The sequence below is a fragment of the Macaca nemestrina genome, chromosome 20 (assembly GCF_043159975.1).
Source record: "Macaca nemestrina isolate mMacNem1 chromosome 20, mMacNem.hap1, whole genome shotgun sequence".
In the NCBI taxonomy this organism is placed as follows: domain Eukaryota; kingdom Metazoa; phylum Chordata; class Mammalia; order Primates; family Cercopithecidae; genus Macaca; species Macaca nemestrina.
This window is the reverse complement of record NC_092144.1, coordinates 54263503-54277024: the sequence shown is the minus strand read 5'-3', so window position 1 is coordinate 54277024 and position 13522 is coordinate 54263503. Positions and strand designations below refer to the sequence as shown.

At 42.4% G+C, this 13522-nt stretch overlaps 1 protein-coding gene across 8 annotated transcripts in view; it reads right to left on the bottom strand.

The window, feature by feature from the left end:
- LOC105463827 (zinc finger protein 284) overlaps window positions 1–13522 on the bottom strand; it is a 71429-nt gene that overhangs the window by 20558 nt on the left and 37349 nt on the right. For 5 of the 8 annotated variants that reach the window (XM_011711179.3, XM_011711176.3, XM_071087061.1 and 2 more), the window contains 4 exons: window positions 11356–11482; window positions 11096–11188; window positions 7458–7601; window positions 4163–5849 (listed from right to left, as the gene is read on the bottom strand). In XM_011711179.3, coding sequence (XP_011709481.2) covers window positions 4636–5849; window positions 7458–7601; window positions 11096–11188; window positions 11356–11482 — 1578 coding nt within the window. In that variant the 3' untranslated portion in view covers window positions 4163–4635. Of the gene's footprint in view, window positions 1–4162; window positions 5850–7457; window positions 7602–11095; window positions 11189–11355; window positions 11529–13162; window positions 13474–13522 lie in introns of those variants that run through there. The other 3 variants (XM_011711184.3, XM_011711183.3, XM_071087065.1) reach the window with 3 other exon arrangements.

The following is a 13522-nucleotide window of genomic DNA, read 5'->3' as shown; positions in this document are numbered from 1 at the left end:
TCATGTAACAACATATCCTAGAAATCACTTCATGTACAGTACATTCTTTTTAGCACTGCGTAAACTAGAAAATCCAGAAATAAATTTCTACACCTACAGTGAACTCATTTTCAACAAAGGTGCTAAGTATATATATTGGGAAAAGGACAGTCTCTTCAATAAATGGTGCCAGAAAAACATGATATCCACATATAGAAGAATGAAACTTCACCCCATTGTTCACCATATACACAGATAAAATCAAAATGGATTAAAGACTTAAATCTAAGACCTCGAACTATGAAACTACTACAAGAAAACATTGGGGAAATGCTCCAGGACATTAGTCTGGGCAAAGATTTCTTGAGTAATACCCCAAAAGCATAGATAACCAAAGCAAAAATGGACAAATGGGATCACATCAAGTTAAAAAGCTTCTGCATAGCAAAAGAAACAATCAACAAAGTGAAGAGACAACCCACACAATAGGAGAAAATATTTGCAAACTATACATCTGACAAGGGATTAATAACCAGAATGTAAAGAGCTCAAACAACCCAATAGGAAAAAATTTAATAATTCAATTTAAAAATGAGCAAAAGATCTGAATAGACATTTCTCAAAAGAGGGCATACAAATGGCAAACAGGTATATGAAAAGGTGCTCTACATCATAGATCATCAGATAAATGCAAATCAAAACTACCGTGAGATATCATCTCACCCCAGTTAAAATGGCTTTTATTCAAAAGATAGACAATATCAAATGTTGGTGAGGATGTGAAAGGAGTGAGGGAGGGAATCCTTGCACATTGTTGGTGGGAATGTAAATTAGTACAACCACTGCGGAGAACAGTATGGAGGTTCCTCAAAAAATTAAAACTGAAACTACCATACAGTCCAGCAATCCCACTGGGTATGTACGCAAAAGGAAGGAAATCAGCATATCAAAATGATATCTGCACCCTCCCCTGCAATGTTTATTACAGCACTATTCACAATAACCAAAATTTGGAAGCAACCTAACTGTCCTTCAACAGATGAATGGATACAGGAAATGGACATATACACAATGGAGCCACAATTCAGCCACAAAAATGATGAGATTTTGTTATTTGCAACAATATGGATGGAACTGGAGGACATTATGTTCCGTGAAATAAGCCAGGCACAGAAAGGCAAACTTCACATGTTCTCACTTATTTGTAGGAGCTAAAAACTAAAACAATTGAATGCATGGAGACAGAGAGCAGAATGTTAGTTACCAGAGGGAGGGAAAGGTAAGGTTAGTGGTGAGGGAAGTGGGGATGGTTAGTGGGTACAAAAATATACTTAGATAGAATGAATAAGATCTAGTATTTGATAGCACAACAGAGTTACTACAGTCAACAATAATTTATTGTACATTTAAAATGACTAAATGAGTATGGATTGTTTCTAACACACAAAAATGATAAATGCTTGTAACAGATACCCCATTTACCCTGATGTGATTATTATGCATTGTATGCCTGTATCACATACTCTATATGTGTACCCATAAAAATTAGAAATTTTTTAGGCTGGGTGCAGTGGCTCATGACTGTAATCCCAGCACTTTGGGAGGTTGAGGTGGGCAGATCACTTGAGTGCAGGAGTTTGAGACCAGCCTGGGCAACATGGAGGAACCTCATCTCTACAAAAAAATACAAAAATTAACCAGAGGCAATGGCACGTGCCTGTAGTCTCAGCTACTCAAGAGGCTGAGGTGGAAAGATGGTTTGAGCCCAGGAGGCCACCACATCCAGCTAGTTGTATTTTTAGTAAAGACAGGGTTTTACCATGTTGGCCAGGCTGGTCTTGAACTCCTGGCCTCAAGTAAACTGCCCACCTCAGCCTCCCAAAGTGCTGGGATTATAGGCATGAGACACTGCGCCCAGCCCTTTGCCCATTTTTTTAACTGGGTGGTTTCTGTTATTGAGTTGTAAGAATTCTTTATATAATTTGGATAGAACTCATGCCATATGGTCTTTTCATGTTCTTGACAATGTTCATGTATGCATAGCATTTTTTAAAACTTAGGTCCCATTTTTGTATTTTTATTTGCTTTTGCTCATGTTGTTTCATTGAAGAATCCATTCCAAATAAAAAGGAAGATTTACTTCTATGTTTTCTTCTACGTTTACAGTTTAGCTATTACATTAGGTCATTGATGAATTTTGAGTTAACTTTTAAGTGTAGTGTGAGATACAATCTAACTTCATTATGTTGTGTGTCTGTGTATAGGTGTCCCGGCAGTATTGGTTGAAGACTATTCTGTCTCCATAAAGTAATCTTGGATCTTTCTTGAAAATCAAGGGGCCTTAGATGTATGGGTTTCTTTATGGATTCTCAATTCTATTCCATTTATCTATATGACTGCCTCCTGGGTTCAAGTGATCCTCCCACCTCAGCCTCTCCAGTAGTCTCCAGCTGGGACTACAGACATACACCACCACAACTGGCTAATTATTGTATTTCTTGTAGAGGTGGGGTTTCTGATGTTCACTGAGAAATCTAAAACTAATGCATACAATTATAAAATAGAAAAATTCCAGCAAATATTCATTGCTGAAGAAAATAAGAATATAATTGTAGGCCGGGCGCGGTGGCTCAAGCCTGTAATCCCAGCACTTTGGGAGGCCGAGACGGGCGGATCACGAGGTCAGGAGTTCGAGACCATCCTGGCTAACACGGTGAAACCCCGTCTCTACTAAAAAATACAAAAAACTAGCCAGGCGAGGTGGCGGGCGCCTGTAGTCCCGGCTACTCGGGAGGCTGAGGCAGGAGAATGGCGTAAAAACCCGGGAGGCAGAGCTTGCAGTGAGCTGAGATCCGGCCACTGCACTCCAGCCTGGGCGACACAGCGAGACTCCATCTCAAAAAAAAAAAAAAAAAAAGAATATAATTTTAACACATTATGTATGTACACTCAAAAAAAAATTCCAGAAAAACAGATATGCTTGTCCAGAAATACACAAAGGTATTTATTTAATTTTTTTTTTTTTTTTTTTTTTTTTGAGACAGGGTCTCACTCTGTTGCCCTGGCTGGAGTGCAGTAGCACTATCATAGGTCACTACAACCTCAATCTTCCAGACTCAAGCGATGTAAGGATGCAGCAAAAATACAAAGACACGTGGCTGACATTCTAGGGGTCATCAACTTCGACATATTCATTAGTGTTTTGAAAGTGTGTGAATAGGCCGGGCGCGGTGGCTCAAGCCTGTAATCCCAGCACTTTGGGAGGCCGAGGCGGGTGGATCACGAGGTCAGGAGATCGAGACTATCCTGGCTAACATGGTGAAACCCCGTCTCTACTAAAAATACAAAAAACTAGCCGGGCGTGGTAGCGGGCGCCTGTAGTCCCAGCTACTTGGGAGGCTGAGGCGGGAGAATGGCGTGAACCCGGGGGGCGGAGCTTGCAGTGAGCCGAGATCGCGCCACTGCACTCCAGCCTGGGAGACACAGTGAGACTCCGTCTCAAAAAAAAAAAAAAAAAAAAAAAGAAAGTGTGTGAATAAACTCTTATACTAAGGCCTGTCTCCTGAATAATAACTAATTGTCAAACTTCTGTTTGAAACCCTGCAGCACGACTTACAAGCATTCTCTGCTATGACAGTCCCATGACCACTGGGGTATGCTGAGCTATGGCTGAAACACTAACTTTAAACAAACGTTTTACTTCCCATAAGACCAGATGAAAACTATCAGCAGCATTGATTCTGTGATAAATGACAAGATATGAACTCACACTTACCACATGCCTCTTATTTTAATGTTTCTCTCCTTTGTGAACTCTCACATGAGACTGTAGTGAGACTGAGTAGAGGCTTTATCACACACATCACACTACTAAGGTTTCTTTCCAGTGTGGACACTGATGAAGAGTTAAAGTCTGAATGAAGCACATACCATTCTGCCACACTTCCATGGTTTCTCTCCTATGTGAAGCCTCTGAGGCCTAATATTTCCAGTGATGTAGCAATCACACTACTGGGTATATCCAAAGGAAGGGAAATCAGTATGCCGAGGAGATATCTGCACTCCCATGTTCACTGCAGCACTACTCACAATAGCCAAGATACGGAACCCACCTAAGTGTCTATCAATAGATGAAGAAAAGGTGGCGCATATATATATATATACACATACACACACACACACACACAATGAAATACTCTTTAGATATAACAAAGAAACAAAATTGTGTCACTTGTGGCAACATGGATGAGCTTTGGAGGACATTATGTTAAACAATATAACCCAAGCAAAGAAAGATAAATACCAACTGTCCTTACATGTGGAAGCTAAAAAAAAGCTGATTTCATAGAAGTAGTGAGAACAATGGCTCTAGAGGCAGGGAAGGGTAGGGGATAGGTGGGATGGCCAAAGGTTGGCTAAAGGATACAAAAGTACAGGTAGATAGGAGGAAGTTCTACTGTTCTGCAGCACTAAAGGTGACTATCATCAACAACGATGTATTTTCAAATTGCTAGAACAACGAATTTTTAATTTTCCTAACACAAAGAAGAGATCATTGTTTGAGGTGATAAATATGCTAATTACACTGATTTGATCATTATACATCATATACGTATATTTAAATATCAAATTTTCCCCCTTAAATATGTACAACACTTACGTGTCATTTAAAAATAATGATAAAATTATATCAAGATTCAAGCGCCTCTTGTAGCGCTTCCCACAGTCCTCACATTTGGATGGATTTTCTCCACTGTGGTCTCTTGGTTGGTCTTTACGGTATGACCGGTGTACAAGCTTCTTTCCACAGTCCTCACATTTGAATGGTTTTTTCTGGCAGTGGAGTCTCTTATGATTCAAAATACTTGAGGCCTGTCTAAAGCTCTTCCCACAGTCATCACAGTTATAAGGTCTCTCTCCTGTGTGCGCTCTATGGTGCAAGTCAAGACCTGACTTAGTAATGTAGCTCTTCCCACACTTGTCACATTTGTATGGCTTTTCTCCAGTGTGGACTCGCTGATGGATCAAAAGATATGAGGACCGTCTGAAGCTCTTCCCACATTCTTTACAATTATATGGTTTCTCTCCTGTGTGGATCGTCTGATGCTTACACAAATCCAGCCTACCGATGAAGCCTTTTCCATATTCCCCAGTGTTGTTTGGTTTCTTTCCTGTGTGGACCACACAATGCCTATTAAGACTTGACCTAAGACGGAAGCTCATACTACATATCTCACATTTGAATGGCTTCTCCCCTGTGTGAATTCTCTGATGTTTCTGAAGCTGGATATCATGAATGAAAGCCCTCCCACATGCCTCACAATTATAATGTTTCTCTCCCATGTGTAATTTGCAATGAACTGTAAGTGCTGATCTACATCTGAAGCCTCTCCCACATTGTTCACATTTGAAAGGTTTCTCTCCAGTGTGGACTCTCTGATGAGTTTGCAGATGTAAACTCTGACTGAATTCCTTACCACACACATCACACTTAAAGAGTTTCTCTCCCAGGTGGACTCTCTGATGAATATGAAGTGCTGAGATGTAACAGAAGCTTTTTCCACACTCATCACGGGAATGAGACTTCTCTGCTGAGTGTATTTGCTGAGGAAGATCAAAGATGGAAACATCACTGAAGGATGGTTTACACTTCCCATGATTGGAAGGTTTCTGTCCTGTATGCATTATAGATAGTCCTTCCTCAACCTGGGAGTGGGCATCACCCTGTTCAAAGAACTGAGAGCTATTTGTGGTAGAGTCTTGAGGCCTGGTTAAATCACTTGCAATTTCTTCCCAGATCTGCTGGCAGGACAACCCTTCATGTGGTCCTGCTTCTGGAACAGTCTTCATCTCAGGTTGGATCTTGCCTCCTATCAGAATACAAAATTAAGAGATCAGGACAAGCTATGCCCTGTTCAGTGTTTTTAAGAGTTCACACTTAGGACATGGTATGAAACTTCAATGAACATTCAGTTTTTGTTTTCCAAGTGCACCCTGGTTTCTGGTTTGCATGAGAGCAATCTAAAACCATACCATGTTGCCGGGCACAGTGGCTCACACCCACAATCCCAGCACTTTGGGAGGCTGAGGCACTTTGGGAGGTTGAGGCCTGCGAATCACTTGAGGTCAGGAGTTCAGGACCAGCCTGACCAACATAGTGAAACCCTGTCTCTACTAAAAATATAAAAATCAGCCAGGTGTAGTGGAACACACCTATAATCCCAGATACTTGGGAGACTGAGGCAAGAGAATTGCTTGAACCCAGGAGGCACAGGTTGCAGTGAGCCGAGATTGTGCCACTACACTCCAGCCTGGGCGACAGAGTAAGACTCTGTCTCAAAACAAGAAGGAAAGGAAAGGAAAAGAAAAGGAAAAGGAAAAGGACAAAGAAAGAACGATACCACATCTCAAATATAAAATCCTTGATAGAAATAAAAAATTAATATGACACATACATTTAACCTGTTACTATTAAAATTTCCAACTCAGTCTGAAATCTTACATGATAAATTACTAAACTATTATGTACACAATGAAATATGAATCAAAAGGAACTCTAAGGCAAAGCAGTAACAATAAATACTTTGTATATTTACCTGTATATTGTATTTCCTTATAAAGAAGTTAACCTTCCTTTTTGTATGAGGTGGCTTAAAAAACATTTTTAAAAATAAGAAAAGAAGTTAACCTAACTAAAAAGAGGTTGGGACTTTGTCCTCAGTATCTGAGAGATAATCTGTAGGATCTTGAAGGGGCATGCCTGAGGAAAGTGTCTCTGTTTGCTTGGGGGCAAATCTTGGGTAACTCTTGATAGTGAAATAATATAATTTAGGGTTGTGACTAGCCACAGCTTTGGGGGATGGGAAATGGCAGGTGGAATTCCCCATATCAGAAAAAATAACAATGTGATTTAACGTGGGGCTTTAGGTCACAGGGAACCAGTGGACCAAAAGACTAAATAACCACAAAGGAATCAACCAACCAATTATGGCTGTGTAATGGAGCCCCAATAATTACTCTGATCCCAGCACTCAGTTGACTTTCCCTGATTGGTAGTTCCCTGTGTCTAAGTCACATGCTAATTTTGGGTATGTAACATGCCCTACTCTACTGTGAGAATACAATAGGAGATCCACATTTGGTGCTTCACTGGACTCTGTCTTACTTGGTTTTCCCCACTGGCTAACTATAATATGCATATTTTCCCTGTAAATGTCAGTAACTGTGAGAATAAATGCATCCAGTGAGTTCTGAGAGTCTTTCTAGGAAATTATTGAAAGTGAAGGTAGTTTTGAAAAACTCCTGAATTTGCACTTGGAGTGAAGTGAGAGCAGTTCTCTGTAAAATGTCCCATTAAACTTTTTAGTTTAACCCTTCATGATACTAAACATCAAACACCTTAGAGTGTTTATATCTACAAATCGAAAGTATTCCTATGCAAGAATTTTGCACGACACGTATAAAATACTTAATCTTACTTTTCTGTTTTGATATGGACAGTAACTTGGTTATCTGAAAGAGTACAGACAACTGCAGTTCTGAGGGGAATCTGAAAGGCTGTCCTTCCAGGGGTCCACAAAGGAGGATGCTCTTGATCAGACAATCAATGATGTGAAGAATCACTTGGAATGAAAAGAAAGCCTATAATGTAGATAAACAGGCCTTTATAACTTTTTATATTCAAGACTACATATCAGTGAGCTGAAATAAAGTTAAAACCTGCAATAGACATTTATAGAAAGGAACCAGAATGAAAATTATCACAGCGTGGAGACAAGCAGGAAAGGTATCGTTAATGAAATGTCAGCTAGTCACTCACATACATCTACACGCATGAAAAATGTCCAGGTTATACTGAAAGGTGTTTCTTACTATGGTTCATGCTCACAAAATGTTCAAACCTTTGTCAGGATATTACCAAGTCCTGAATCAGGTAAATTTTTCTGATGGAGAGTTAAGTTCCAAAGGTTGAATCTTGGAAAATATTAACAGGTAAGTGGATACCTATCGGTGTACAGTGGTGACAGAGAAGGGCTGGGCTCCTGGCCAAACTCCACTCTTAAGCCTAGAACCTCGGCCCTAAGTGGAAACAGATGACCCCATTTTTCTGCCCAAATGTTGCTTTTTTGGCCTGCCTGCCACTATCCTATGCCCATAAAAGATTTCAGCTGGCAGAGCAACACAAGCAGCTGAGTGGCAAGGATACAAGTTGCTGAGCAGTAAGCAGAGAAGCAACTGAGTGTTGGAAACTATAGATAGATCTGGCTTACTTCAGAAGGTGTGGCTTTGGAGAGCGTTCTAGCCACAAGTGGCCTGGTTTCAGAAACAGATCACTTTCCCATCCCCTTTCCAGCCTCCTTTTCTGCTGAGAGCCACCTACTGCTCAATAAAGTCTTCTTTATTCATTACCTTTCACACAGTTCGTGTGACCTGGTTCTTCCTGGATGCTGGACAAGAACCCAGCTGCCAAGAGGGCAGGGGCAGCTACTCTGAAGCTCCACTGAGCTGGCTGGCACTTGGCCATCCCCAGATGGCAGAGCTGAAACAGCACGGGTTGTAACATGCTTGGACACTGCTGTGGGGCATGCACAGAGCCTGCTCCCACCAGAGAGGAGCGACCAGCCAATTCCAGCATTCATTTGCTCCAGTTCTGGCACTCGCTCACTTGCATGCTCTCTCCCGCAAGAAGTGGACAGCGGAGGGCTGAGTGAAACAAACCCTGCAGTTTCCGCCCACAAAGACGGTCAAGGGAATAATCCTCTCATCAGTACAGGGATATATTTAATACACTGTGACTTATAAATAAGAGGTCTTTAAGGAGAAGGGAAGGTCTCTCAGGATGTTTCTATTTTGAGAAAGTAATTCCCCAATTCCTTCCAGGTCATACCGCTTACCAGTTCAAAATATACCAGTTCAAAATAAATCTATCAAAATAAACAAAAAGCCTGTAAAATCTGTGTCCTTTTAACTTTTTGACAATTAAATTTGCATAATGTAAAGATGAGGAAATATACACATTTTTGAAGAAAGATGACCAGAAACAGAGTCAACATTCAGCTACATAACTTGCGTCTTCTCATCCTCATTCTTCCCCCTCTAAGGGAAGGAAGGAGGAACCTGGGGGCAGTGAAGTGCAGACCGACTTTGGAAAAGGCAAATGGGCTGCAAATGGGTAAATCTTTCAAAGGAAATGTAGCTGGAAATCCTCATTCAAAAAGACTTTCTTCCCAGATATAAATGTGCTCCCTATGGAAAGCTCCAGGGTAGGTCCCAGGGAAGGCATATTACTCAGCGTCGTCATGAAAAAAAATGCTATGCTTAGAAGTTTCCACAGGACATGGGTTAACTGCACACACATAAAACCAGTCATGTCAAGGAAACCTAAGAAAGTTGAAAATGGATAAGCAGTCATCCACAGAGGAAAAAAAAAACTGTTCTGCAATATATAATCAGCCCTCCATATCCATGGGTTTGGCACCCATGGATTCAACCAACAGTGCTTAAAAATTATTTAGGGAAAAAAATTTCAGTTCCAAAGAGCAAAACCGGAATTTCTCACAAACTAAGTCCTATGTTGAATCCTTGTGAATGAAGTGACAGGTAGGCATTGCATTTGGTATTATAACTGGTCTAAACATGATTTAAAGTATATGGGAGGATGTACATAGGTTATAGGCAAATACTCCACATATATCAGGAACTTGAACATCTCTGGCTTTTGGTATCCATGTGGGGTCCTGAAATCAAATCCCTATGGCTTCCAAGGGACTAATATATTTCATTCACTCTGGTTCATGTATTACTTATTAGCTAGCTCCATGATTCCTACAGACAGTGAAGTCCCCCCATCCATTAATTCGTTCATCAGGATACCAGATATTTATAGATCCCTCCATGTACTAGAACTATTCTAGGCACTGAAAATGCAGTCATAAACAAACAGATAAACACCTTGTAGAGATTATATTTGAAAGGGAATAGGTGATCTACCAGTAAACAAAAGCATATGACACACAATACTTGCAGGCCAAGTAAAGATAGGATGGTATTTTCAATAGGGTGCTTGAAGATGACCTCTCCCATGATAGTAAAACTCAGCAGAGACCTGCATAAACTAAGGGAGGGGGTCAGTAAGTTTTGTGGGGACAGAGGATTCCAGTCAGAGACAAAAGCAAGTGAGGGCTCTGTGGCAGAAGCTTCTGTAGTAGGGAACATAATTGTTCCTGAAAGATGTCTACATCCAACCTTCAGGACCTATGAATCTGAAACATTACACAGCAAGGCAGATTAAGGCTGCAGATGTCATTGAGGTCACTAATCAGCTAAGCAGAAAGTAGGAAAGTCAACTTGGATCATGCAGGAGTGATGAATACAATCACAAGGGACCTGAAAGGTGGAAGACATAGGCATAAGAAGAGTGGCAGAGGGAACGTGGCTCTGGAAGAATGGTCAAGGATGCAATGTAGCTGCCTTCAAAGATGGAGGAATGGAAACTAGAGCCAAGGAATGTGGACAGTGTCTAGGGACTGGTAAAACAAATGAAGACTTCTCTCCGTGAACATCCAGAAAGGAACAAAGCCCTAAGACAGCTTGATTTTTGTCCAGTGAGATGTGTTACACTTCAGGCCTAAAGAAAAGAGAAATAATAAATGCTTCTTATTTAATCATCTAAGTTCGTGGTCATTGGGTACCAGCAACAGGTGATACAGTGTACTTGGCAGGATGGAGAAACAAGAGGGATGACAAGGTGGCCAGAAAAGATAGAGAAAGAGGGAGAGTATGGGAGATGTAGTGAAGAGGCAGTGAAGAATGAAGAGTAGACCACAGGGGTTTCTAGAAGCCACTTAAAGAGGCTTTCATAAAAATAAGAAGCCAGAATGGCTCTTAAGCTGAGGAATGACAATCTGACATCCAGGTCCTAAGGATCACTTTAGCCGCCATGAGGAGAACAGATGTCAGGGTGGGAAGGCACGGAGCAGGGCCACCAGCTGGAAGGAGGTTATAATAATCCAGGAAAGATGTTTGGCCATTTAGAACAAGGTGATGCAGCTGAACACGCACAGAAGTAAAACAGATGGAAGTCACAAACAAGGACACACAGTTGCTTGCTTCTTACCTGAATTCCCTTCTCTTTGGGTTGCTATATCCATCATCCAAAACTTTTCCTCCCTTAGAAAGTGGAAAGTATCTCGGTGGAATGGTTGATGCCCTGTAAACAGGCAAAATCACATGCTTAATCCCAACATATTCTAGATAATATCAGGGTAACACTTACTGGAAATTTAGGTTCCCACTGCACACTTAAACTTGAACACCCTAGGATACAAAACCACTCCTGGGACCTGACATTCCCTTATAGAAGATGCCTGTCCTCACCCACTGACAGCAGGTTCCTGAAGTTCTCCAGCATCACATCTCGATACAGCTTCCTCTGGGCAAGGTCCAGCAGCCCCAGCTCCTCCTCAGTGAAGACCACCACCACATCCTTGAAGGTCACTGCCTCCTACAGCATCAAACATATGCAACCTCAATCTCACAACCAATGGTTACTGGGAGAGAAGCAACATTGAGGAGGTCAAGGGAAAAAATGGAAAGCTTTTCTGGATCTTCAGAGATGTAGGTCAACTTATAGAATTCCCATTCATTCTAGTCTGTGTCCTGACAATGACACACATTGATTGTCCCAAGCGTCATCAGAAGTCCAACGATGGAGAAGTGCTGTGGTCTTATTTAGTGAACTCATTGAGTTTACTGGTATGTAGCCCCCCTAGGAGTCTAAATGCTGCATCCTGGGCTACAGGTATATAGGTTTCAATGAACCTTGCTAATAGTCCCAGCAACAGTGAGCAATTCAGTCAGTATCTGCCCAACCTGGCAGCCGGTTGATGAGGCTGTGGCTGTGAAACCCCAATCTCAGTATTCCCAATAATTATTTTTCCTTTTCCCCTTTATAGTGCACATCCTGTTGGTAGTTTGTGGTTCAGATCACCACAGTAACCGACAAAGGTCCTCCTGACTCTAATCTGGAGGTGATGCTTCCCTGAACATCCCCTGACTTCTACAGGATCCCACAGTGGTGAAGAATGAGACCACAGAACACTGTAGGGGGTATCAGGGTCCTTCTGATGGTACTGGGGACACCTGATCCTCCCATTTGGGTGGCTGGCACTATCAGGCATATCTTTTTGTACAGGACATGACCTCCTTCCTGACTGAACAACTCAGGCAGGAAAGTCTTGGCCAAAAAACCAGGGGAATGGATGTCTACAGTGGTAGTAGCCTCAGGACAGGGACAGACTGGGTCGCTACACCACCTCAGCCAGCCCCCTATCCAACAGGTATTAATCTGCTGTTTCCCCAAGGGTGTGGCAGCAGAGGCCTGGAAGCACAGCACATTCCTTAAGTTATCTCAAGCTGCAGTCACCTTATGTCACCTGGTTAAGTGTTCCATCTGCTACCTTGGATTTATTCTATCACCAACCACAGTGACCCTCTCATCCTGACCATGGTAAACCACACCAGCATCCCTCATGCCACAGTGCACACCAACAGCTCCATAACCCTGGCTTGTCAAGTCAGGACCTGGCACCTGCCACATGAGAGAGAGCTGGAGGGCCCAGTGGTAACTGGTGTAAGGCAACAGAATCACACAACCTCAACAAAGCTACAGTGGACTGTGCTTGCTCACACCATGTTCCTTTGACTACCTGGATGAGAAATGTTCCATATAATGAAAACCAGAACTGGATGAGTGGCATTCCTCTCTGTAAGGGCCGCATAAACATCATACGCGGGGAACTGACCTTATGCAACTGTGCCAAAAATGAGCTCTGGCTGGCAAAAGATAATGTCCCCATTCCCACAAATGGGTCACAGAACAGCCAAACAAGGGCATGGGTGTTGTGTGCACCTGAGCCTTATGGCTTTCTCTGTGGATGGTTTGGAGGGTGACCCAGATACAGGGTGGCTATGTCATGCCTGGAAAGCTGGCAGACTGTTAGATCCTAAACATTGGGCATGCCGGGGGTGCCCCTAGATCTCACCCTGGGAGCGAGATGTACCACTGGGCAAGAAGGCTAAAGCTGTGCCCCAGGCTGACTGGGGACCTGCCTGGAGTTGTAGCTAGCTTCCAGATTTATGTTCTACACCTACAAGTCAATTCCCATGAAAAATGGTGAGACACCTGTCACAGACAGTGGTCGATAGATACTGCTTCTTCCACGGCCACTGCCTCGGGAGCCCAGCAACATCCCTTCACTCCCTCAGGAAGGTTCAAAAAACACAAGTACTCTGTGCTTTTAGCCCTACTGGGAGGAGTGGGTCTGCGACTGCCAACACCTCCGGTCTTCTCTGGATACATAGCTACTGTAAAAACTCAATGAGAGGCAACCCAGAAGCAGGCCCACTGGCTTCAGACATTGGGGCCATCTGAATGATTCTTCTTTGGTATCTTCAGCAGCTTCTTATTTTGATAACTGGGACCCAGGCAGGATTGCTACTTCAGGAAGGTCTGGCCGTGCTGCTTGTGGTCATGCTCCTCTGG